General features: G+C 43.0%; 2 protein-coding genes across 2 annotated transcripts in view; one reads left to right on the forward strand and one right to left on the reverse strand.

The window, feature by feature from the left end:
- Positions 1-1,201: 1,201 nt before the first annotated feature.
- Positions 1,202-14,276, forward strand: CUNH1orf100 (chromosome unknown C1orf100 homolog). Its single transcript, XM_041635199.1, has 4 exons — positions 1,202-1,257; positions 9,914-10,009; positions 12,404-12,576; positions 14,005-14,276. Exons 1-4 carry the CDS (start codon positions 1,202-1,204, stop codon positions 14,112-14,114), a joined length of 435 nt encoding a protein of 144 aa, XP_041491133.1. The 3' UTR covers positions 14,115-14,276.
- Positions 14,277-17,215: 2,939 nt separating this feature from the next.
- The window catches only part of Adss2 (adenylosuccinate synthase 2), a 31,492-nt gene continuing 21,205 nt past the window's right edge, over positions 17,216-27,502 (reverse strand). The window contains exons 8-13 of the mRNA XM_041635459.1: positions 26,159-26,285; positions 24,631-24,785; positions 23,175-23,299; positions 21,850-21,947; positions 19,592-19,741; positions 17,216-18,272 (exon numbers count right to left, since the gene is read on the reverse strand). Coding sequence (XP_041491393.1) covers positions 18,220-18,272; positions 19,592-19,741; positions 21,850-21,947; positions 23,175-23,299; positions 24,631-24,785; positions 26,159-26,285 — 708 coding nt within the window. The 3' untranslated portion in view covers positions 17,216-18,219. The remainder of the gene's footprint in view (positions 18,273-19,591; positions 19,742-21,849; positions 21,948-23,174; positions 23,300-24,630; positions 24,786-26,158; positions 26,286-27,502) is intronic.

A 27,502-nucleotide genomic window follows, 5' to 3' on the forward strand; every position in this document is an offset into this window, starting at 1 on the left:
CTCTCTTCCTGCTGATGGCTTCTCTTTCCTCTTGGTTCCTTTTGCACAGCCCCAGCTTTGTTTTGGCCGAGGTCTCTCGTTGCTCTGGCTTGCTTTGGCACAACTCCATCATTAAGATGGATGATTCTTGAGCCTGAGGATTCCAGCCCCGGCTCCCTTCTAACTTTCTCACGTTACTTAACGTCTGAGCGCCTGTGTTCTCGTGAGGAAGACAGCCACTGTGCTTTACAGACCTTCCTGGAGGACGCTGTTAGCTCCAGTGGGCTCCCTGGTACATATCACAAACTCACATTTCTCCTTTCTCAAGCGTGCCTTTAAGCCACAGAGCAGGCCCACACATTATTGTGTCGCTGAACCCTACGGAGAGGTAATTTAATCAATATAAGGAGCTGAGAAATAACTTGCCCAGGCCACAGGGGTCTCCAACCAAGGTTCACCTGCTACCTCAAGTTGCCATGTTCATGCGAATTAGACACTGCTCTCTTTAGGTAGAGTGGACAGCCCGTTCACGGTGTGAGCCATCTACGAGGTACACGGTGGTACTGTAGCAACAGCAGACACTCTCCCACCTCAGTCTCCCACCTACTCAGTCCCGTTATGGATTTGCTCACATGAATGCTTAAATGGACTGGTTTGCTTATGGCAAGCTGTGGTATCCAGTAAATAATCAAAAGCAATTAAAAAAAAAACTAAGGAAAGAAACAACACGGTTTAAGGCGAGTATGAAAACAGAAAAGGGCTCAATGCTGAGAAGGAAGAGCTTTAAAAGGAACACAGTCAGGTTTGGGTGGGGCTGGAGGAATCTTGGGGGATGACGCCAGGAGAACCAGGAAGCTATTTGCAGAATGACCTAGCTTACTTGCTTCTCAGATGCTGTGGTAAGACACTGACCAAAAGCAGCTAGCAGGAGGAGAGGGTTTATTTAGCTTCCTGGCTCCAGTCCTTCATGGAGAAAAGTCAGGACAGGAATCTAGAGGCAGGAACTGAAGCAGAGACCATGAAAGCACCCTGCTTTCTAGCCTGCTCCCAAAGGCTCAGCTTCAGCCACCATTGTTATACAGCCCAGGTCCATCTGCCTAGGGAGGGCCTGTCTTCTGGAAACAATCTGCATCCAAACTGTAGCAATAGCTAACGCCTGGAAACTCTGTAACCTTGCAGTAAGAAATTTCACTCCCTAACTCTTTTCAGATTCCCATCTATCATGACAGCCATCCGACTACGGGAATTTGTAGAGCGTCGCCCAACGGTTCCACCTAGGTAAGGCTCATCCGGAAACCACCAGGGTGAGAAAGGCAAGTGCCCAGGGGAAGAGAACCACCTGTCCTGCTTTCCAGCCACTGAGGGGCAGCTGCAGCCAGGGGGATCTAGTGACCCGTTCTTGGATGTAGAGAAAGTTGGGTTAGTTTTTTAAGACTTTAAAAGAAAAGTGTGTGTGTGTGTGTGTGTGAACATGTGTGTGTGTTTGTGTGTATGCATATGCTTGCAAGTACCCTTGGAGGCCAGAAGAGGACATTAGGTCCTGGAGCTGGACTTCAAGGTGGTTGTAAGCTGGATGCTGGGAACTAAACCAGGGTCCTCTGGAAGAGCATCAAGGGGTCTTAACCACTCAACCAACCTTCAGTCCCAAGTTTAAAGCCACGCGATGGTAGTGCACGCCTTTAATCCCAGCACTCAGGAGGCAGAGGCAGGCGTATCTCTGTGAGTTCGAGGCCACCCTGGTCTACAAAGGGAGTTCCAGGACAGGCTCCAAAGCTTCAGAGAAACCCTGTCTCGAAAAACAAAAACAAAAAAAAAAAGAAAGAAAGAAAGAAAGAAAGAAAGTTATAAAAAAAGAAATTACATCTTTGCAGAATCCAAGCAACCAGGAAACTCCAAATACAAAAATAAGAGACGTGTTGGGAAGGGCTCCAACAGGAAGAGTGGGGAACTCAAACCCAAACTTTGAATCAGATTTACTCCCTCGGGGTAAATCAAAACATCCCCATTCCTCTGCAATATGGGAGCTGACTGTACACACACACACACAAAGAGACAGAGAGAGACCAAGGGGACTCTCATTCATTCTCCAAGGCCATCTATAACACAAGAATAATAAGCCCTGTAGACAAGCTTAGCTGCTGACTTTATCTTGCAGGGAGGTGGCGGGTACTACCTGTTAAGTCCTAAGTCTCTCTCCCATCAGCCCCTGCTGTGGGATCTGCAAAGACCAGAAACTAAGAAGGTTGGGGCTGCAAGCCTCACGCCCTGGAGGCCAGCCTCACGTCTGTTGTTGTTTTGTTTTGTTTTGTTTTATTTCCTCCTCAGGTCTCTTTATTCTTACTCCCTACAAGGCTTTCAGTTTCTCTACACATACAGACACAATTAGCAAGTCTTTAAGCAATAGCAATGATAGCAGACATGCATTTCACAGGGCCACAAAAATGGATAAGTCCGACAAAGCAGGCACCTGCTGGCTTACTACGTCTCAGAGGGGGTGTGGCTGTGAAGCTCTCTGGCAGATACTGGAAGGATTAATTAAGGATGGAGCTTTCAATCAGTACAGAATTCTAAGAAGACAGCCTCATGTCTTGTTTTTTTTTTTAACTTTTTAAAATTATTTTTAAGTTATTATAGAAAATAATGGGTTTCATTATGACATTTCCACACAGACAAATCACTGCACCCCACCAACCTGTGTTCCTCTCCTCCAACTCTCACTGGTCCCCTTGCCCCCTGCAAATAGCCCCCTTTCTGGTCGCATGTCATGTGCGTTAACCCAGTTCTGCGTTTGTGTCTCACATATGTATAATTAAGTCTAGATTCTGTGTAAGAGAGAACATATGCCGTCGTTCACCTTTACCCCCATCGCACCCCCTCTCTGCCTCTTTAGCCCTCTTTCTCTCTCCTCATCATGGGGGGCCAGCCTCTTGGAGCCCCAGTAGTCTGGTGGGCTTGAGCAGGCCTTGTTTTTACTTCCTGTCCAGTTCTGGATATCTTAAGAATCCCCTTGTCACGGTGCAGGTGAGATGCTCATGGCTCTTGTCACCAAATCTGAAGACCTGAATTCGATCTCCAGAACCCACATGGTGGAAAGAACCAGCCCCTGCAGGTTATCCTCTGACCTCCACGTGTGTGGCACACGTGTGTATCCACACACATACACAAACCCATACGACAGGTAAATAAACGTTTTTAAAAAAGACTTTTCTGTCAGAGGCCACACAGACCTTGCCCCTCTGTTTTCGAACTCCACCCCAGGAGACAGGAGGATGGAAAGAAATCAGGAGTAGGTTCTGCATCCCCTCATCCCTTCCTCCGCTCGAGCCACCAATCCGTCTGTGTGTGGATGAGATCACTTCGTCTACTGTGGGCTCATCTCCTAGGAAAAATGGAAACAAAGTTTTGTTGGCTGCTGCTCTGGGGAGCTCTGGGGAACCACATCCATCACTGTGTCCAAGCCAGGCCCTGGGGAGCGCAAGGATTTGAGCAGTGTGCCTCTGGCCGGGGCCTCTGGCTGTCGGTGTTCAGCTCACTCTTGCTTCTCATCAGAACCACATGGCGGGAATCCCTACATTTGCCCTAATCTTGGTGCCTGACTCTCCACTGCAGGATGCCCTATGAGGGGGCTCTCCACCCACCTTAGACCCCACCAATAACAGTTTAATTCCCCAGTGAGTTCTACCAACTCTGCCACCAGGATAGTGCTATCAAAATGCTCGTATGTTAGCTAACTTGGCCCCGCGGCTGTGGCGGCACAGAATGTCACAAGGGCAGTGTTCTAGTTACTTTTCTCACTGCTGTGATAAGATAACTGGGAGAAGCTACTTAAGAAGGGTACAGCCCCACCAGCATGGCAGGGAAGACATGGCAGCAGGAGGTGCCTGGTCACACTGTCTGCTGTCAGGAAGTAGAGGAGGGGGAGGCTTGTACTCCACTTCCTTCCTCTTCCTTATTCAGTCTGGGTCCCAGCCCAGGGGCTAGCAGGTGCCTCCCACATTCAAGATGCATCTTCCCACCTCGGTTTAACCTCTCTGGAGATGCTCTCACAGAACACACCTACAGTGTGTCATCTAGACTCCCATCAAGCTAACAATCAAGATTAACCATTATTGGCTGCATGCCTATAATCACGCAGAAGTGAGATGGAGGGATGAGAGTTCCAACATCCCCTGCAAGGTTACATCCCCCGTGACCCATCTTCATTCTAGTAGCTACTTCCTCTTCAATGTTCCACTTTCTCTTTAGCACCATAGCCTAAGGATCAAGTTTGCATCATGGGCCTTTGGGGGCCGTTCTCGATGCAGGCTATGTCCCCAGCTCACAGTCTCAGGGGGTCCATATCATCTTTGCCTTCCCCAGTCATCCATATCGATGCAGACTCTCATCCTCCAACAGTCTGTTCTTTAGCTTGGGCTTCATAAAGATGACAGCCCTCCCTGAAATAAACCCCTCAGCCCACTACACCTGGGGCCAAATCCGAATTCATTGCTGGGTCCCACGAAGTCCTCGCAGGCCCAGCCCTTCCCTTCCCATCGGTCTTCAGTCTCTTCAGGAGGCTATGCTTCTTCTCGATCCCAGGCCTTTGGGTACGCTCCTCCTTCTCCCTGGACTACTACTCCACACCCCCACACCCCCTTTCATACAGTGTCTCAGCTTTCTTCCAACTAGTTAAGCAGCCACTTCTTGAGTACCTTGGCCAGCAGAAGACTTCCCCTTCTATCTCTGTCCCCACGTCCCCTACGTCACACCGCCTCAGGGCCCTTGTCACAGCTTCCAGTTTTCCTTCTTAGGATTTGCTTCCTACTCATCTCACCACTGGTAGAAGGTGACAGGCAGCTCTACCGTGTGTCAGCATCGGTCTTAGCATATGCTATTCTATTTAGCCTTCATAACAACTGCGAGTTCCAGACAAGGAAGCTGAGGCATGATGAGGATAAGTGACTGTCCCAAGGGCCTACAGGTTGCAGCTAGCAGAGACGGAACTTGAACCCCCTGGTCTGGCTTCACTACGGTTCACTGTTTGGGTTGGTCCCCACTCTGGTGTGGAACTTTCTTGCCCATCTCTGAAAATCGCTTCCATCACTTCTGCCTGACAGTAGTGACAACACAGAGCAGGCCCTCTATGCGCTGTTGCTAAGGAAACCAGAAGGAATGAGCAAAAGTATTCGGTGGTGGTTTGATTCTGGTCACTGACACAACTCGGGTCTGCCCTTCTCCTGTTTACAGACGCGACACATTCATCCTGCTGATCCCTTCATGGCTCTCCCTGCGGGCTAGAATGGTGAAACTGACGGGCAAACTAGTGCAGGCACCTAATAAAAGTTAGTAATTAAGACTCAGGAGTAATCTTAGTGACCACATCTGAGTCTTGCAAGAAGAATTCAATTAGAGACAAGTGTTAGCCGGTGTCATCCCCAGGTCAGGCTGGAGGCCTGGTGTGTGTTGACTAGGGCTGGATGCTCTGTTAGTTTGTGGAGCCCAAGATATTCCTGAAAAGATCCCCCAAACAGAGGAAAACTAGTGTGGAATGGGAGATCAAAAGCACAGGATTTGTGTCAAGTTTATGGTTAAGAATATTCACTGCTCTTCTAGAGGACCAGGCGTTAGTTCCCAGCACCCACATAACTATATCAACCTTGCAACCATCTGTACCTCCAGTTCCAGGGAATCTGACGCCCTCCTCTTATATCTCTGGGCAGTGTACACACATGCACTGTATGCACATGCAGTGAACTCACATGCAGGTGAAAAGCGCCATACACACAAGTAAACAGCCACAGCAGCATCGACAAACATCAACTGGAGCTATCATTCAGTGGTAGAGAATATGCTCGGCATGCAGAAGGCACCAGGTTCAACCTCCAGCACCAAAATAAATAAATATTGTGGTGGTCTGAATGAGGACGCCCCCCCCCCCCAGGCTCAGATGTTTAAATGCTTCATCCCCAGTTAGTGGGACTGTTGGTGGAAACGAGTAGGTGTGGCCTTGGTGGAGGAGGCGTGTCCCCAGGAGTGGGCTGGCCCAGCCTCTGCCTCCTGCCTGTGGCCTGTGCATCAGGATGTAAAGCTCTCAGCTGCTGTTCTAGCACCAGGTCTGTCTGCTTCCCACTGTGATGATCATGGTCTAACCCTTTAAAACTGTGCACAAGGCCCCAGTTAAACACTTCCTTTTATACAAGTTGCCGTGGTCATGGTATCTGGTCCCAGCAATAGAAATGACTATCAACTGTAGCATCCTGACAACATCCAGACACCACCACAGGCTCAGCTCATGCTACCTAGAAAGACAGACATCTAACGAAGAAGAGGCCTTTCCGTCTCCAGCTACAAGTGTCTCATTACTCATGTTCCATCACTGATGAAAACAGTAGCTAGAATTCTCATTTTACTGATGAGCGAATGAACCTGCCCTCCCATTCCTTGAGGGAAAACCATGGAGCCGGTACTTCCTGGAGGGTGAGAGGATGTGCCGGTCATCTCCCAGCCCTGTCTTTAATCTCATCCTCTATGTCAGCTCACACCCTTAGCTGAGATGCTTAGCTGCAAGCTTTAGTTCTCAAACGTGCTACAGCATGCACCACTAATGTTAGCATATTGTCTAGACATGGCTTCTCTTACCAGGAGATGAACTTCGGGTGAGCGTACAGAACCTACCTGCCAACAGCACACCCCATTAGAACACTGTGGCCACATCGGAGCTTTCGAACACTCCTTCTGGTTGAACCAAAACCAGCTTACCCTGACCCTTTGGTACATTGGGTCCACTTGCCTAGAAGTGGGAGAACCATACGGTCCAAACAGAAGTCGTGCCAAACTCCCCTGGAAAACAAAAATCACACATACGTTGTAGAGAACTCTGAGTAAGACATGGAATTAGGGACTGGGCTTGCTCCACAGCTCTGGTACTCACTGCTGTGCGGTATTCAGAAAGTGCACTCAGCCTCTCTTTTCACTGTTAAGAAACACCTATGAAAAGTTCATATTTACCTTGCTAGGTGCCTGAGAATTAGTCTTTAAGGCTGGAGTCCAGCACAGGAGACTGAGATGGGCACATGATGGTATTCCCTCTGGCAATGGTACCGTGTACACAGAAAACCCTCCTGATTTCACCCATGCATACTAAATGTTGTCTGTGGCCGAGTTCGGATCCTGCTCTGGTTACAGTCACCCTCCCAGGGACAGATCCACTCTTGTGTAGATAAGCCTACCCTATCAGACAGCCATGCTGTCAGGGACATGCAAATAATGCAGTGGAACCGGACAAGCTGGCTCACCCATGCTACCTTAGGAGAGCTTTCTATGACGGACTCAGGAATCAGTAACCTCTGAGCAGAACCCTGGCCTGGCACATGGGATGCTCCCATTCATTCATCCTTCCCCTCCAGCTGAACCTCCAGGAGAGAAGCTGAGAGTTCACTGCAAAGTCTCTGGCCAAGCCAGGAGCTAAAAAACAGAACAAAATAAAAAGCAAAAAACAAAAACCTCGCCACTTTAATGGTTGCATGAATTAGAAGTTTCTCATGTTCCAGGTTAAGGTCACAGGTGAGGACTTAGAAAACTCCCCAGAGTCAGAGGGAGTTGGACATAAACACCTATAGTTCCAGCACTCAAGAGGCAGAGGCAGAGGCAGGAGGATCATGAGTTTGGGATCAGCAGGGAAAATGCAGAGAGACCCTGTTTCAAAATTAAAATAAGAGGGAGCTATGGCTCCGTGATAGCACAACTGTATGCAGAAAGTCCTGGGCTCAGCAGGCAGCCCCGACAAAGCAGGAGAGGGGAGTGGGAGAGCAGGAGATGCAAAAGGAAGAGAGAAAAGTTAGAAGCAAAACGAGCCGTCTTTTTCTTCCCCACATCTCCTCACTTCTCCACTTAGCCTGTCTCCCTAAAACTCTTTCCTGCTCTCTCTCCACTTCTGACCAACGAGCCAGGGTCTCTTCCTAGGGACGGCAGCAGGTCACACACACAACTGGAAGCCAGTGGGAACGGTGCCATTCTCGGAGCAGTAGCAAGAGCAGGGGAAACTCCTTCAGCACCCCAGCAGGCTTTGTTGCAGACAGCAGTGCAGCCATAAGAGCCATGCCCTGGGTGCCTGTGATACCTCACAAACTTGTGGCTTGGCTCTTGCGGACTCCTACACCAGTGCTCACAACTGGAGGTTTGCCTAAGTGGCATCTCCCCCTCCCACACACTGAGCAACGTCACTTGTTCCCTATTTCTGTGCCAACTTCTCTCTCCTCTTACGACTTAATCCCCCGCTGTAACTCAGGGCTCAGTCCTATTATCTTAGCCACTAGACAGGCCCAGACACCCTGTGGTTACTCAGAAAATTAGAGCTCTCTGAGGTCTGTTTGCACAGACAGACGGAACCTGCCCTGCCCAGCACTTGCCTTGATTCTCACTGGACAGCTAGGCCAACCCTGACCTCGGCAATCATCCAGATCTGGGATGGTCCCCCAAGGCCAGGATGTTGCTATGGAGAGATGGTGGAACCTTTAGATGATTGCATTCCCGCCATGATGTGCTGTGTGACCAAAACAATGAGTTGTCATGGACTGAAACCACGAGGTAAATAACCTTTCTTTTTTTAAGCTGACTTATCTGTAACAAAAAGCTAAAACATCCACATGTCCTCTACTCTGAACTCAATTGTGATTTAGTCTTGGCATACATGACTTCCCCCCTCTGGAGAGTTCCTCCTTTTAGCCTATGCAAACCCTGAATACCTCTGGCTCTCCTTAGTGTCCCATAGCTCTTCCTCCCGTCCTTGTCAATAGGTTTCTTCTATATGTGAATCTTACAGCTTTTGTGTAAGGGATTTTGGACTTCACTCTTCACCCCATTCTTCTGCCTCAATATTACCAATGACCTAAGGTCCCCCCCTAAACCCCATCTCCTAAAGGTTCTACCACTGCACAGTAGCACCACCCTGGGGGCCAAGGCTTCAACACCATAGCATCCCAGTTGTACAAATGGCTCATGTTCACATCCCAGTCCCCATGGGGTGGCTCATGTTATGCTTCAAAACAACAACCAAGATGGCGGCATATACTGGTAATCCCAGCACTGAGGAGCCCATGCAGAAGATGGTGATAAGTTCAGGGCCAGCCAAGGTTATATAGACTTGTCCTTCCTCACAACCCAACCCTCCGAGGTGAGGCTAGAATCCTCCTACCAGACTTACTAGTATCATATGCCTTGACATCACAGTCTTATATAACCAACTACTATAGTTAAGCAAAAAAAAAAAAAAAAAAAAAAAAAAAAACTTACAAAATTTTATAAACATTTCAAAGGATAAGGAATCTTCATTCTTTTATTCCTGTGCTTTGGCAATTACCAGCATCTGTTTCATTGACTTCAAGGATTTTATTTATTATATGAGCATGTTCCTGAGTATATATGTATGTACTGTATGTGGGCAGGTTCCCCCAGGGGTCAGAAAAGGGCATCAGATCCTCAGGAACTGGAGTCATGGAAGGTTGTGAGCTGCCAGATGTGAGTGCTGGGTCCTCTGCAAGAGCAGTCAGTGCTCTTAACCACTCTTAACTAGCTCTCAGCCTTGTCACTGACTTTACACATTGTCTCCACCCTCCCTCCCTCCCTCCCTCCCTCCCTCCCTCCCTCCCTCCTTCCCTCCCCCTCTCTCTTTTCCCTACCCAGTACATGACATGCTAAGTATTTTCTTAGGAATCCTGGAAATAAAAAGACATTCTATTATAAGTTTTAGAGGTTACTGGGAAAGAGAGGCCAGCCAATACCACAAAGTCAGGTCTAACACTTGCTATGACTAACAACCAACATGACTGGAAAGTCTGACTGGTTTCAGCTGCTTGGAAGAGGGTCCAAAGTTCAGATAAATTCCCTATCACATGGCAGCGGGTAGATTTGTGTAAGAGACTGACTGTAATGACTGCTTCTTGCCTGCTTCCTTCAGTATATTTATCTGTCACCAAGGAAGGGACATCAGAGGCTACTACCCTGGGCAACTGGCAAGAGTCCATTTTGACTACAGCGTGAAGAGGGCTCCAAGGTGAGAAACTAAAATGGCAAGTAGGGGAAGTGAATGGCTATATATATAACATATAGTACCCATGGAGGTCAGAAGTGAGCTGTCCCATGCCCATGGGGATCTGGGAATGGAACTCGGGTTCTCTGTAAGACCTTATCCACCTTTCCAGCTCATAGCTACACGACCTTAACAATACCAATAATAGTAATGTTAGTCACAAGTGTGACTGGCCTATTGGCTAGAAAAGGAGTGGAAATAGGCTGAACTGGCAAAAATCTTGGGACTTGCTTTGGGTTTCCTGGGAAGCCTCTGGGTGCCGGAATCAAACCCAAAGCCTCAAGTATGTCAAGCACGGTCCACCAGGGAGCTACATTGCTAGCACTGATAATAGGGCTCTGTTTTCATTTCCACAGTACCCATATTATTAGCACTTTGTGTTTTTATCCCTTTCTCTAGTTTACAGATTTTTTTCTTAAAAGAGAATACATTGCTTCCACAGTCAGCAATAAATACAAAATTTTTTATTAAATCGTCTATGTAATTTAAGAAACATTATAAGTTTAGAATTCCAAATTTGGTCAAATATCTTAAACTTACTGGGATTCGGTTTCATTCTCAATAAAGGTTTAAATGTGGTTTGTGTGGCTCCTTCCTTTCACAAAAGTAAAGCAGAAATTAATAGCCACAGACACATCAACCTTATTTCCTGGTCCAGAGAGGCTAGAAAAACTACAAGAGGCTACAAGAGGTAAAAATATCAATTTGAGAAACTTATAAAATATTTGATTCGGGGCAATTTTCACATTCTCTGAGCATCTCACTCCCAAATTAAAGAATCGCTGTAAAATGCTGAGGAGTGTTAAGCCCTCAGCATGATTATTGCCATTTGAGTTCATTGTCTCCTGCCTATCAATTTCCCTTCTCTGGCTTTAGCCCCATCTAGCCAGCCTCCAATTATCCTCTCACGGGCGTGGGAGTTGGCAGTGTACAGTCTAGACTTCAATGATGAAACTGGAGGCAGTTCTGAGGTCATCCCGATCCAGTTAGAAATACGGCAGACGAATGAGACATTCTTAGTTCTGAAATTCACTTACTGTGGGCCTGCCTGCTCCTGCCACCGTGCACTGTGGAAATCGGGGGACACTTTTTGGAACTCATTTTCTTCTTTCGCCAAGTGGGAACCAAGGATGGAACTCAGGTCACCAGCCTTGACCCGATGAGCCATCTCCATGGCCCAAGCAGTGTGTCTCAACTCAGGTCACACAATTACTGTAAATGTTAGGTTTACGTTTTGATCTATAGTTCCTGAGTTCCAGTTCAAGGCTCTGAGTACTAAACGAAATACTTGCTTAAGTAACTTCTGTTTTTAAAATCTGGGGGAGATTTCATTACCCAGGCTGGTTTCTAATTCAAGCTGAGCTCAGGGACCTTCCCACCACAGCCTTGGGGTCGCTGCAAACTGTAGGTGTGCTAGACAGAGCCCCATCCCTCCCTTCACTCCACCCCTAGCGTCATAGCCTAGGGGCAAATGCCCACATCCCAGTCTGTCTCCCCGAGGATAACTCTGCCTACAGTCCATTGGCTCTAATTGGCTTGTGCGTCCTCCAGATTAATTTTCAAACGCAATGCCAATCCATACACAGCATCCAGTCATGGAGGAAGGTCTAAGGATGTAACCATGTAGTAGTGCTTGCCTAGCATGTGCGAGACTCTGGGATTCACTTGTAGCACTGCAAAGAAAGCTAAAACAAAATGGACACAGAAAAAAATATAGTTCTTAGGGCCATTCATATATATGCATATGTATGTATACACATACATATGTAGCTTAGTGCCTTGCTGGAGAGAATTTATTTTTTTAAATAGTGAATGTATCTGATCTCATGATGGAAAAAAGAATCCTGAAGCAATGAGGTGCATCTTGACTTTACCTGTCACCTTTGTGGGCGGGGCATGTCTACTGCTTCAGGTGCTTCCCTTCTGTTTTCAACATGAAGGTGTACCCATTCTTTCTATTGGAACAAAAGTCCCTTGATAAGCATTCTTGGTCTTTGTCGACATCTTTAATTGCCACAGTTGCTGAGACAAATGCACACACATTTTCAAGGCCTCAGGTACACTCTGCCTACGGTCTCAGTGTACTTATATCCACGCCTCAAGCATGCCATGCCAGTCAATGAACACTGCCAGGACTGATGAAGATGTTGGCCATTCTATCTTGATTTCTTGTTTGCTTTCATCCTTTGAAGATGGTTAGAGAGGGGCCCGGGAAGGTTACAACAGTTCTACAGAAAACCCAGATGGCACTAGGGGTTAGTCTAGCTAAAAGCCTGCTCTGGATCCTAGATTGCAGCTCAGGAGAAAATGGACGGATTCTCCAAAGGTGTTCAGCAAGCTGTTTCTGTTTCCATGTAGAACCCTTATAGACCTGGCAATTCCACCCAAGAGCAAAACTCCGTACCAGCCTCAATTAGACCAGCAGACACTCATTCGATACATTTGTTTTGGAAAATTGTCAAGGCCTACAGGCACGTGGTATAATGAAACAACTTACCAAAGAGACTACTCTCTGCCATTTTATGAGATTGGTAAGTGCTATCAACTTGTTGAGAATAACCTTGCCAGTGTGGCAAGGTCAGCATACCCTGGGGATTTACTGCCACAAGGGGCATGACTGGAACCAGTGAAACTGGGGACAGAAATGGATGTGCAGAGAGATTGGGGAGCAGAAAGAAACTCTCTGCATACGAGACTGAAAAGGGGTGAAAACTCTTTAATGTCCTTCTAGGAAGCTGATTCTCTGAACACTGGGAAAAAAATCTTGAGTGTAATCTGGTGTTCTGCGAGGTTCTTTTCATTCTAGTCTAAATGCCTGTAACAATTGCTTATCTACACACAGCTCAGAAATTCTAGGTTCCCCTTGTAGCATATCGACACGCTGTGGCCCATGTAAGGCCCTGAGGTGGACAGGTGATCCTGACATTCACAGGACACCTACACAGTTCCCATAGCGCTGTAGTCACCGGTGCTTTTGACTTTGGCTCATTGAGTATGAATTACTGAGAATTTCTAAATGAGATATCCCCCAAATTTTGGGAGCTCTCACACTGTGGCAGGCACATATTTAGTCCTTAGGCATCTCTCTGGGGTGAGTGCTGTTGTTCTAAACAGAGGAAGCCAAGTTTCCAAGATCTCTCATGAACTAAGCCTAAACCACACAGACAGGAGGAAAGGGGCAGAATTATACACACCCAGACCATACTGCTCTTCAACATTGCTTGCCTTGAAGCTATACTGTCTCTGTACTACTAATTGTTCACTAGTTTTCCTTAAGAGTCCCTTTCTTTTTACTAAACAAAACAAAACAAAAAACTGGAAAACTGGTGACATAAGCCTGTGATTCCAGCTATTCCGGAGGCTGAAGCAAGGGGACTAAAAGTTCAAAGTCAACCTAGGCTACAAAACAAGTTTTAGAATGGCGGGGTCGGAAAGGATTTCATCTCTCAACTCCAGCGAAGACAGCTGCAGTCTGGAGGGATGACGGAGCCAGTAGGGGAGGTGTCCACGCTGAAAACCCAGGTCCTCAGAGGATAGCCGACAGAAACATCAGGACACCAAAATAAGAAAATCAAATGAGTTTTTCTTACATTTTTATATAATCTAACAATATGCTCATTAATTAGAGACTAAAGAAGTAACTTTGGATCCCATCCCCCTTTCTATATTTTAGTTACGTTCTTATGTGTGTGCTTACACACACGAGCATGCAGAGGTCACAGGACAACTGGCGGGAGTTGGTTCTCTCCTTGCACTATCTGGAGCCAGAGAATTGAACCCCACTTCTCAGATTTGGCCAGAAGTGCCTTCTTCCCCATCTCGCTGGCACCCGCATTTTAATTGTGTCCCTTTAAATGTCTTCAATTACTTTTGTACTGTACAGAGTTGCTAAAAAGATGGTGTTAAAATGTCAGAGTAAGTAGCCCCCCCCAAAATCACTAATTTCTTTTACATTCCAGGTTTGGATCAGAAAATAGGCACACTTTCATCAAATCCTAGACCTCTTAATTCACTACCAGAAGTCTACTGCTGTGATGAGAAAAGTGGCTTTGCAAGAAACACCTTTTAAAACTCACTTAAAGTGTGGTATTCCAAGAAAACAACTTTGGGCATTTTTTTCGTGAGTAAATTAATGGTAACAGCACTACTTGTAAGAATGTATGCAGATGGATCTAATCCTAAACAAATATTATGCTCAAATTCTCTTCAGAGAAAATTGGTCAGGAAATCAAGCTCCAACCCTGAGAACATCTGTCATCTGCTTAAGAAGCTAGCTGTGTAATACAGTGCTTGCAAGGGGAATAAAAAGTACGCGAATGTCCCAATTTGTCATAAGCATTTAGCGTCTTGTTGCTGATAATCATCCAGCCATCTTACCTTTGCAGTAAGTGCTCATCTATGGGATCAGGGATCACTAGCCAAGGAAGAAGACTGGGAGACAACTGTGGGTCCGCAGTGGGATTCGGGACTAGCAAAGAGGGGAATTAATGAAACTCTGCATCCAGGATTATCATCCTTCTCAACAACACACCCCTATGGTAGGACTGTGAAGGTTCCTGTAGGAACCAAGTCTAACGACCTTTAAAAATAGGGATGGGGCAATTTCTCACATCAAAGTTACAACATGCCATCTAACAAGGGATGTGTGAACGGGCTTAAGCAATGAATCATACATATGTGGCACACCAGCTGCAACTGGGGACCCACTAGTTAAGTGACAACTACCACTTAGCAACAATCCACTGTTTTCCTCCCAAAACCCACACGGGAGAGATGCATGGGCTCTTTGGAATCGTAACTCTTACTTTAATGTGGCAGTGACACCTCTAACCCCCCAGGGATACTTCTGCTTTGGACTTAAAGATTTCCTTAGGCAGAAACAGTGCTAACAACTTCCAGGTAGCCTCTCCCACCAACTAGTCCCCAGCCGCCAATACGGGATTCTTCCAAATGCTAAGCAGTATTCTCATTAATCCTCCTGCATCTGAAACAGTGACATCCCAGGTTCAAAGCCATTAGACACAGCACTGACCCATACCACCACAAAAGCCAATCTAGAACCCGCCAGTTTCAGATCTGGAATCAGCCAGTTTTGAGCCAGTCCCCACGAAGGTGAATCATATTTCCTTCAGCACACACAAACATCAGTAAAAGTCTACATGATCCTTGGGGAGAAGCTAGAGTTAATATTAACAGTAGATGCTATGGGTGATGGGTGGGGTCTTTAGGCGAGACCAAGCTCCCCTTCATACAGACAGTACTAAGGATGGAACCCGGGGCCTTGAGCGCTCCACCACCTGAGCTCTATCGTCAGCCCCTATATAACCCCATCTGTTTCTTTTAGCTAAAGGTACAATGAAGTCTGATTGTTTTTAATGGCTTTTACCAATCTTTGCCTTTAAATTGTATCTAATCTTCTTACACAGATTGCCTACCACTTCCACTTCAGTTTACAGTTTGCCCTTTTCATGACCTATACCTTGTAAAATAATTTTTTTTTTTTTTTTTTTTTAGTTTAAGACAGGGCTTCTCTGTGTAGCCGAACTTGCTCTGTAGACGAGGCTGGCCTTCCTTGAACAGAGATCTACCTGCCTGGTAATCACTCTTAGGTGATTACCACAGAAAGTAAAAATTCATCTTCTAAATCTAGATTTAGGTCCTAGCAGAAGCTGTCCCTACTTATTGTCAATTACATTTTTATAAAATGCACTGCATTGTCTTCATCTTTTCCCATGACAGTGCCACATGTTTTGATTACAGTAGTTCTGGCAAAGGCAGAACCTCCTGAGCCACATGTGGTACAGCACACATCTGGGAAGTAGGGTAATGAAAGATCAGGCCCAAGTAATGCGGACCTACATGGTGACTTCCAGGCCAGCCTGTCTCAAACACGCACCTCTCACATTATCTTCTCAAAGCTGTCTCGTGCCGGGCGGTGGTGGCGCATGCCTTTAATCCCAGCACTCGGGAGGCAGAGGCAGGTGGATCTCTGTGAGTTCGAGACCAGCCTGGTCTACAAGAGCTAGTTCCAGGACAGGATCCAAAACCACAGAGAAACCCTGTCTCGAAAAACCACACACACACACAAAAAAAACCTGTCTCGTGTCTGTCCTCCTAATTCTGTAGTATCCAATTAACATCAAATACGCATCCTAACCTTCCCTGCTCAAGCATCTTGTGCTACAGCTGGGTATGCTTAGCTGTGGTGGCTCCCACCTGCAGTCATTCAATAGTCCACTAAACTCTAAAACTTAGGTGTAAAGATGTATATGCCCACCACATGTGAGTGTCCATGAAGGGCAAAGGACAGCATCAGACCCCGAGACCTGGAGTCACAAGCCGTAACAGGCCCTACATTCTAACCTACAGGACTCTGCCACGTCCCTCAGTCGGCTGCCAACCTCACCCAGCCCCTTGCTAATTTGGTTCCATTTTTCCACTTCTGCAGAATCTAGAGTGGACCCTGAACATTTTCCCTCATGCTAATTTGTCTAGTTAATATGTTTAAGCATCTCCTAAGAGCCTTCTCTGGCCCTTGCCAGACATTTTGATTAGGTTTCATTCATTTCACCATGCATGCTTCATTGAAGCATTTAGCATCACTCATCAATGCTTAGCATGCTGTCGCTACCATATCTTTCATAACTATATAATTGCCCCTGCTACTGCATATCGAGTATCCAACAGAAGGCACATACAGCCTTGTCCAATCGGAGATATTTTGGGTAATGGAGGAAAAATTCCTGACTTGAATGAAAATGGGTTCATTACTGAAAAATATTTCAATAATACAATGCTTATAGCAAAGAATACAGGTCTTCCGAGGCCTTGCAGTTTTCACGGGGTGAAGTAGGGTTTGCTGGCTCTGCTCCGTTCTCAAGTGTTACACAGTGAGAGTGGGCTGGTGGGGTCACTTGTGTTTATTTATTGAGTCCAATGAAACAGCTAGTTTGGAATTTTTCTTAAACCATGTATTAATAAAATACTTTAGGGTTAAGACACTTGGATCCTCCTGATCTCTGCCTACCCTGTCCCCATGCACTTCACAGGGCATCCTTCCTCCACACTAGGATTGTTATGAATACAAGAAAAACAACACACAAATACTGGAAATATTTGGTTCTTTTTAATTAGCTATTGATGGTTATAATAAAATAATTTCAAGTGAGACCTAATTTAAGCATTTAATAGTCCATGGAGGATAATCTACAGCGCGAAGAAAAGCCTAACTGCCAAATAACACCGCTTTGTCTTTTCAGTAAAGGAGATAAAGTCATGATCAAAATTATGGCTGACAATTAGGGTTCATGTGGGTACTTCATTTTTGAGTCGTTCATTTTGTAGATATACTGGCAGGCACAATGTTGAAAGTCAACCCACTGTTCTTAGAAATAACAGAATACTTAAAAAATAAAAAGGAAAGATACATTTGATTGAGCTCATACCTGAAAACAAACAAAAGTATTCACCAAATATCACAACAGATTTTTTAATAATTATCTTTTAACATTAAGATTGTTATTGCAGGGAAACATCTCTTTGAACACTGAATTTAATGTTCATTGTATTAAATAACTGTAGAGAGAACTAAGTTCTGTGCTCTATACAGATGAAAGGTTCCATGAACATACTCCCCCCTCCCAAACCGAAGCCCAATTTTGCAGTGGGCTCAGCAAATAAGCAGTCCACAATTTACACAGCATTCATAGCACTACAAAGTGACAGAACCCATCTTGTCATTTCTCTCTCTAACAGCAAAGATTACAATGACAGAACTGAATGATCAGAATGTAAAAATACTTGTGCAAAACTGCAAATAATTGTTCTCACTATCTAGTCGAGATAAAAACTCAAACACAATGACAATAATGAAGAAAAACTACACTGGAAGATTTAGATTTCAAACAACAGGGATTATACAATTACTAAACATGGAAAGGAACTGTGTGTGGCACCATGAGCAGCAGGAGCAACAGATGCGGCGGCCATGCCAGCTGAGAAGCTGGATGGGAGGGCGCCAGTCTATCCATGACAGCCATCCGTCAGAGACTGCAAACCAATGCCAGCTTAAAACTCATTTCAATGTCTTTATTCTTGAATTTGCAGATCATAGAGAAATGTTTAAGTATCTTTCCCTCCCTCTCAAGGAGTGTCTCGTGCACTGCTGGCAGTCCTTAGAAGAGCTGAATCATGGACTCTCTGGATTTACCTACACCAATCCATTTAACTGGAAAACAAAACAAGGAGAAGAGCATCAATCAAGTCCCCTGTGACATTTAACCTTGGGATGAAGAGAGAGGAGCAAGAGCTGAACTCCTAGCTGTGCTTTATTTTTTTTAATATTTATTTATTATGTATAATTTATTTATTATGTATACAACATTCTGTCTGTATGCCTGAAGGCCAGAAGAGGGCGCCAGACCTCCCCACAGATGGTTGTGAGCCACCATGTGGTTGCTGGGAATTGAACTCAGGACCTTTGGAAGAGCAGGCAATGCTCTTAACCACTGAGCCATCTCTCCAGCCCCTGTGCTTTATTTTTAAGTTAAGAGTGATGCTGTATTTAAAAAGTAGAGGCTCAAAAAGTAAAGCATCAGGTTTTGATTCAATGTCATTAACCAGTACTATGAGGGATTGACTTGAATTTTTTTAAAGTTATTGTTATTTCTTAAAGGCAGAAATAATAATAAATGCTAAATATCTTTGATCTCAAAAACAAAGAACTATGGATATACTTATGTTACATAATTTAGTATATAAGAAACCTTTTAAGGTATTCATTAATGTGGATTCTAAGAATCAAAAGAAAAGGGTACTCTGTCAAGATGAGAATTCTTCCATGGGGGGCTGGAGAGATGGCTCAGTGACTTAAAGTACAAGCTGCTCTTGCAGAGGACCCTAGTTCAATTCTGAGCACAACACAGTGACTTAAAACCATTCATAGCTCTAGTTCATGAGGACCCATGGTGCCCCTTCTGGTACTGTGGGCACTGTACCCATGTGGAACACATATATTATGTACAGGCACACACAAAATAATAAATAAGCCTTAAATAGAGCTCTCCCATGTAATAATTTTAGCATATTATAAACATAAAACATGATTTGCTGAAGAAAGTGGTTTAAAATTGAAGAAGTACATACTGTGCTGGAGTACTTTTGTGTTCAAAGGAATTATTTATTATTGCCATTCAAAGATAATTTAAGTATTTCAATTATGTAATCAAAAAGGTGAATAGAAAAACTTGTATTCTAAGTCAGAAAGAGAGGAAATTCTCTCCTTTTCTTCTAGAAAGAATGCATACTAGAAGGGATCCAGCACAGACTAGCCTGCCTATTATTCTGTTCTAACTATAAAGTATTTACCATTCCTTCACCCTCAGTGACCATGACAATAAAATCTTAGTCCAAATTAACAGTAATGAGATACAGCAATAGATATATGTCCTATTTATACCCTATTATTTCCTAATGTCCATCCAAGATTTCCATTCTGACAAGCAGCTTAAACCAAATGATAAAAATAAGACAGCTGCTCATAAATACCTGGTATTTGAAGCTCATCTTCAATAAACCGAACATAATTTTGTGCATTGACAGGAAGCTCCTTAAATGTCCTTGCATTAGATATGTCTGTGTTCCATCCTGGGAAAGTCTTATACTGAACTTCCACTTTATTTAAGACTTCTTGGTTTGCTGAAAGTTAAGAAGTATATGTGTTTATAGAACACACTGCCTGTTGCCAAATGACTTGTTTTTCAGACATGGTTTCTCTTCAGTCCAGGCTGGCCTTGTACTCTTGGCAATCCTCCCTTCAGCCTACCCAAGTTAAGGAAGTATAAGCATGAACCACTATGCCCACTTCAAATGACTCTGACAAAAGAAGGTTCAAGGACACTTACCAAAATCCTCAAAACCAGATGTGTCCGAATTTAGAATTTTCAGACCATTAGCAAGGTGAATACCAGCACACATACCCTTTAGGGTAGTATTTTAAAAAACAGCATTTCTTTAGCAACATGATTATACACTTAAGTGGAGAAAGATTACACAGTTAGAACTTCAGTTACAGTGGTTGGTAAATGAGTTGTGTCAAACTTACTTCTGTTTCTGGAGCATTTTGAATTTCTATACTATTAACCATGTGTGTGTACAACATCAACTTTACAGAAGGCTGGTACATCTTCAATCCTCTGAGAAATCTATCGTGGGATAGACAATTTCTTTATTATTCCATCTAATGACTTTCTCTATATCGCCCTGCTGGAATCTGCAGACATGGTGGATAGTGTGGTACACTATTCAGGTCTCCCTCTTCAGAGCAGAGAGTCTCAGAATGACTGAGACCATGTAGCAGAGGTTTGTGGAAACACACAGGACTTTCCACAAGAATATTAACAAAGCATAAAACCAATGATACAAGTTCAAGATAACCATTCACCAATTCAGTGGTCCCTAAAGTAAGAATCCATGTACTCAGAGAAAGGCAACAGAATCTAAGTATAATAGACTCTCTGTAATGTCTAATACTCAAAGGAAGCTATGGGGCACGTGAACAGTGGTCAGCTATACTACATATATAGCTGTTGCCATTACAAGTGATGTTTCTCAGAACATTCTATAACACTTCTTGGATGAAAATTTCAATCTTGGAGTATTTCTAGAGAAATCTGGCTCAAGTCCAGATACAGATACAAAACCAAAAAGCATAAATTTGACAAGTTTATCTGTTTGAATTGTTAGTATTTTTAATAAAAATAATGAATCTGCTATACAATTATGATGGCTCTTGCCAAGTAACTGTATTTGACTGCACTATTCTTTGATACTTGAGCTATATTAACTCTTAAAAACAGTTTAGACCATTAACGACCAGGACGTAACATATATTTGAGTAATCAGTTTCTAAGTAACCATATCCTAAAATGTTAACAGATGTCTGTTTTTCTATAAGAGAAACTGGAAAAGTGACAGAAAATTATTCTCCAAGAATGTCTAGTCTCAGGGACATAAAACTTTCCAACCTGCCAAGTTTTTCATTAAGGTTGTCAACATTCCTTCAACTGGCACTTCCTTGGTGTTTAAGAAAAACTAATCTGAAAAAGCAGCAATTTCCATATCTAAATCTAGAAGCATTTACTGAATTCCTGTGTAGTGATTAAGACAGGCTTCAGAGACTATACTGGCTCAAGTAGGCATCTCCTTCACCTGGAGGGCTTAAAGGATGAAGTAAGTTCATATATTGAGAAAGAATACAAGATCCAAGGGTCCTTTTTTTTTTTTTAAACCCTTTTATTCCCAAGGAAGAAAGAACTCTTCAATGAAAATCATTCAGAAGATTAAAAAAAAAAAAAATTTCTCCCTTACCCACTTTGATGCTGCTGTAGGGAAGGGTCCTGCTATATTGCCCAAACCAGCTTTAAACTTCTGGGCTCAAAAGTGGGCCTTTTGCCTTATGCTCCTAAGTAGCTAAGCTACAGGTCATACTTAGCTTGTGCATGTCAATCATTTTAAGTTTAAAAAAATTAAACCCCGAAGTAGCACATTCCAAATAGCTTTCTTATTTTGAGTTAAAGTATAAAGTACATGATTGTGACCCAACTCTGAAATTAATACAAGTTTTGAACAAAATGTTATTAAGTGAGTATATCTGCATTATTAGTAAGGTAAAAATATAAAAGCCTGTGAAAGATATATAATCTTATAACAAGTAACAATTATATATCATACATAATGCATAGTTAGATGACAATATTAATAATCTTATAAACGTTAGACACAGCCTTAAAAAAAAAAAAGAGTACCTGGGAAATGAGGTATTATTTCCCCATCTAATTTGTAAGCAACGCCAACTTTGATTTCTGTAAACATATCCAAAATATCCAACTTGGTAAGGGCCAACCTAATTTTGAAAAAACAAAAACCAGACACTGTTGAAACAGCAAACTTGTGACCTCCAGTCTGACAGGTATAGGAAAAAGGAAAAATTCATGCAAAGCCCAAAACTCCAAAGCAGTTCTTAAAACTTGTTAGGATTGTACTTGAAAGTGTGCCACGCATAAAACACCGGACACTCCACTGACATATAGTCTTCATAATATACCAGGGTTACTTTCTAGTAATTACAACGGATTGTCACTGGTGACTTCACACTTGCTCAGCTTTCTTAGGAGGGATGGCTTGTGGGAAAGCTGCCTAGAGTTAAGGATGCATTTTGTGCCCGAGGGACACAGCAGAGCACTGTTCCACATAATCATGAGATAGTAAGTACATTTCCACACATGCTATCATCCCCAGTTCTTCACTCTGGTTAGCATCACCTCCACCCTGCTGGTCAGAAACTGGCAGAGTGAGGAAACATCAAGGACCGCTTCGTCATTCATCAGTTTCCCGAAAACTGACTGGAAAATAGGAAGTTAAGGGGAAAATCTGTGGAAATTAGATAAAATACTAGGTTTGGGATTTTGATTCACAATCTTGGGGGTTGTTTGTTTGTTTTTTAAAAGCAAACAAACAAAAAACCAAAAATTAAAAAGAAAACCCTCCTCCTTTTGCTTGTTAGATGCTCAGCCTATTAATGTAGACACAAACACATTTACTTCTATATAAAATGCTAGTAACGTTATTGAATATTTTCAGTGAGCAGGGCAGTATATCTATAACTCATCTCTTTGTTCAAATGCCCATGATGGGAGTAATATCATCACCTCGATTTTAAAGGCGATGAGACAGAGACTCAGAAAGGGGAGCAGGTCCAGTCACATCAACAGTGCACACACCTGCACATCTGATTCCAGGAGGTCAGGAACTAAGTGTGCACACTCCAGCCCCACTCAGTATCGTCCTTCTGTGTGCAGTGTTCATCCTGCTCATCTAAGCCTACCTGCCTACCCATCTCCCCGCCCTCTGTACACGCATGCAAGTCAGACTACCACGGTTCCTCCTAGGGCCTTGGGTGTTTCTTCCTGTGCACTTCCTCTACATCTCATCCCACTGCTAAAGCTAGGATTTTATCATGGAGGTGAAGGAATGAAGCTTTTCTGTTAGGGGATTCTCAAATTACTTATTGAAAATCAAATTTGTGGTCATCAACCGTTTACCATTCCCTAAATAAATCTTGAACACTCACGCAGTAAATCCATTGATCATATGAGCATATTTGAGTAAAACAAGGTCCAACCAGCCGCATCTTCTTTTCCTGCCTGTAGTTACTCCAAATTCTCTACCTCTTGTTTGTAATAATTCTCCAACTTCCTATATAACACAATTTATGAGTTAGAATATCAGAGCTGTACATTCAGTGAATTATATTAGAGATTATATAATAAACAATTATCTCTTTTGATAAAAATATTTCATGAAATAATCTGGAGACAGGAGTCCATGGAGATGACATTACTTGGAATATATTCAGTTTTGATTTCATTAAGGTACTATTTTTTTCTGTTATATACAGGTCAAATATAGACTGACAGATAACAAAACAATTAGATCCTAATAAGAACAAGTTGTTATGATCTTAGATGTGTCCCACAAAAGGGCTCATGTGTTGAAGGCATGGTTCTCAGCAGTTAGCAATACTGAGAGGTGACTGGATCACAGGGACATTAATGTTATCAAAGAATTAATCCATTGATGAGTGTTGCAAGATATTTGATCACGTTATGTGTGAAAATGTATCTATATTTTACTTCACCTGCCTAATGCACCTGGACTGGTTTAATAAAGAGCTGAATAGCAAATAGCTAGGCAGGAGACTTTAAGTGGGACTTCTGGGCAGAGAGAGGAATGCAATTTAGGCAGGCAGAGAAGCCAGTACAGAATGAAGGAGAGGAAAAGAGCCACATGGCAGAACACAGATTAATAAAAACAGGTTAGGTTGGGGCTGGAGAGAGATGGCTCAGTGGTTGAGAGCATTGCCTGCTCTTCCAAAGGTTCTGAGTTCAATTCCCAGCGACCACATGGTGGCTCACAACCATCTGTAATGAGGTCTGGTGCCCTCTTCTGGCCTTCTGGAATACACACAGACAGAACATTGTATACACAATAAATAAATAACAGGTTAAGTTATAATCACTAGTGGGACAAGCCTACGCTAAAACTAGGCTTTCATAATTAACAAGTCTCCACGTCATTATTTGGGAGTAGACTTGCTACATATGAGTTCATAGCTGGACTATTAGAAGGCAGGACCTTGTTAGAGGCTTCCCAAATGCCATGAGGTGAGGTGACCAGTTTTCCTACACCTACCCTTCTGCCACAATGTGTCCTATTACTGCCCAGAAACATGAAACAGAAGCCATGAACAACAATAAAAAAATACGTCTTTTCTCCTTTTAAATTCCTCCTGTAATTTTTTTCACAACAAAGGTAAAGTTCATAAACAAGTAAGTCATTAATATTTATTTAAACAGACAAACCTAGTCAATCATCCCAAGAATTAAGATTATATAGTTTTACTGAAAATGAGAAGGCAAACATATCAAATGACCCTTGCAAATGAAGAGAGAGGCAGGAGTCTCTTAAGGTGGATATGATTTTTCTTTCCATACTTTAAAAACTGGATTACTAAGAAAGGGGCTTACATTGTCTTGTTCTGTGGGAAAGGCACCAATACCAACTCTAGTGGTATAAGCTTTCACAACTCCATATACTTCTCCAACATTTTGAGGGGGCATACCCAAACCTGTACAGACACCTCCAACAGTACAGTTTGAAGAGGTTACAAAAGGGTAAGTTCCTAGAAAATAGAAAAAAGAAACAAAACACTAAGATGAACACATGTACACACATACTCTAAAACAGAATTACATTAAAATCAGGCATATGAATTTATTCCAGTTATCTGAAGACTTGACCATAACTGTATTGTCCTCTCTCAAGGGCTCAATGTTTTAGGTTTAATTCTCTTTGTCTGTAATAAGTTTAAAATGCAGATGGTCAGAGCTTTAATTGCAGCATTTGAGCTGAGAGAACCCCAGAGTGTGTCTATTTGCTAACTTGGCTCTCTATAGTATGTACTTACTGCTGTGCAAGAATTTGATACAGACACCTACCTACATAGTTTGATTGATTCCTATTAATTCCAAATCACTCCCTGGTGGACACACTTAGGGTGCAGCAGGACCCTGGAGCAACAGTAATTTTGTGGTGTTCAACATTCCCTCAGCCTTTGAACTCTATTCAGCAACAATTACGGGGGTGCATTTTTCTCCCCTTTATATTTAACTACTCACTCTGCTAATTATACACTCTTTCCAGATTGATTATTATAGGATAAAGGGGTATATATATAAAAGAGAAAATACATTCTCTTTAATCATTAGTTAGTATCCAAAGCTTATGAAATGTCAAGCCCAAGGGGTGGCTCAGTAGTTAAGAGCACGTGCTGCTCTTCCAGAGGATCCAGGTTTGATTCCCAGCACCCACTTGATGGCTCACAGCCATCTTTAACTCTATTTCCAGGGGATCCAATGACTTCTGGCCTTCAAGAGCACTGTATTCATGTGGTATACAGACATTCATGCAAATAAAACACACAAATACATAAAAATTTTAAAAGAAGTCACCCAGAACTGTTAACTGTGTAAGAAAGTATATTTAGATATAACCACCAAGATTAATGAGACAGTCATCTGAATAAGGTTAGCTTAACCATGAGGATGGAGGAAATGCTGAGCCTACCAGTAAGTCTCATGAACAAAGTGAGTTAACATACATAGGTTTGCTTAGATCTTAAAATATATAATACTAATTTCCATTTTTTTTAAGATTTAAAAAGGGAAAGATTCTCTACAAATTGATTTTATCATTTTACAGTTCCAGAGAAATAGGAGTTGAATAAATCATGAACCAACTAATGAAATTCACAATCTGCAGAACTCCAAGCCCACAGAATCCAAATGATTCCATTTTTCTAATGAAGTGTAAAATTTGTACTGTGCTTGCCACAATATTATTCCTTTTAAAACCTTGCCATAAGATGACAAGCTCTCTCATTCTTGAATATAATCGCTAAATGCACTATTTATAACCTCCTTAATGCTAACATTAATATTTATATCTAAGTACTTTAGACTCAGTCAAACTCCCTATGAATCATATCTCACTTACCAAAATCAATATCTAACAATGCTGCGTTTGCACCTTCTACCAAGATTTTCTTGGGTGGTCCATGGAGGGCCTCATATAGGAAATAAACTCCATCTCTCACCATCGGTTTAATCCTTTCCATATAACCCTACACAAAGACAAAAACCAGTTTCCATGTGCACTAATACATTGTAACACCAGTCAAAGTGGAAACTACCTGGCCTTCAACAGTGGAAACTGACAAAACCCAAGCAGAAGGCGCTGGTGATGGGGCTCATCCTAGTGCAACACTTGGATTAGCTCTGGTCTCGTAGGAAAGAATGATTAGCAGTACAAAAGCTAGGGATGTGGCAAGTGGCAGAGTACTTACCTAGCATGTGTGAGGTCCTGAACAACACACACACATAAGCACTATGACATTTAAGGGTTCTATATCAACTTCAATGGGAACAGAGCAAAGTACTCACTTCATAAGCTGGCTTTCAGAGAGAATAAGAACAACTTTCTGTTTGTATTAGATGGCACTTTGACATTTTTATTTGAAAAGGTATTTGAAAAGCTGCATTTATAATTTATACAATCAATTTTCAAGTTCAAATCAGAGTGACACCAAAATGTGGAGAGGACACAAACGACACTGGCAAGCATGCAGATGTAGCAACAGAGCGCTGTCCTCCTTACTACAGCAACAACACCATAATTTGTCATCAGCTGAGAGTATCAAATACTAACATGAGGTGCTAGTAATGTTTAACTTCAGAAGTCAAGTAAAAATAAACAAGCATTCCCCTGAGGGCCGTAGTACAGCTGCAATAACACCTTATTTCAACTATGGACACCCGGAATGGTAATTCTAGAAGCTATTTACCAGGAACCCATAGGAATATATTGTATCCACTAATAAATATCTGTCTGGTCTCTCCCTGGTGCTTGTCTTTAATTTCTTACATATTCATATTTTAGTCCTTTCTGTGTGGCTAAAATGACTCTGTAAAGTCCTGGTTTAACACATGTCACTTGTGAAAATCTTGTTTGTTTCTTTTGTTGCTGTTTCTTTTCTGTTATAAATTTGTTTGTTTTGTCTTGTTTTTTTGAGACAGGGTTTCTCTGTAGCTTTGGATCCTGTCCTGGAACTAGCTCTTGTAGACCAGGCTGGCCTCGAACTCACAGACCTGCTTGCTTCTGCCTCCCAAGTGCTGGGATTAAAGGCATGCGCCACTACCGCCCAGCCTGTTGTTTCTTTTTCTTATTTCTTTTTACCCCCTTAGGAATCACCTCATGTAGCCCAGGCTGGGCTCCAACTTCAGTACGTTCCTGAAGATGAACTTGAACTTCTGACCTTCCTATTTCTGCTTCTCAAGTGAT

This window comes from Microtus oregoni, unplaced genomic scaffold, assembly GCF_018167655.1.
Source record: "Microtus oregoni isolate MIOR12 unplaced genomic scaffold, Mior012 000047F_ref0000412, whole genome shotgun sequence".
In the NCBI taxonomy this organism is placed as follows: Eukaryota; Metazoa; Chordata; class Mammalia; order Rodentia; family Cricetidae; genus Microtus; species Microtus oregoni.

Bases quoted from the DNA above. Each gene is read 5' to 3' on its own strand.
- CUNH1orf100 (XM_041635199.1), top strand. From the start codon at position 1,202: ATGACAGCCATCCGACTACGGGAATTTGTAGAGCGTCGCCCAACGGTT. The intron at 10,010-12,403 runs GTGAGAAACTAA...GTTTCCATGTAG, and splicing joins AGCGTGAAGAGGGCTCCAAG to AACCCTTATAGACCTGGCAA. The intron at 12,577-14,004 runs GTAAGTGCTATC...TTTACATTCCAG, and splicing joins TCTGCCATTTTATGAGATTG to GTTTGGATCAGAAAATAGGC.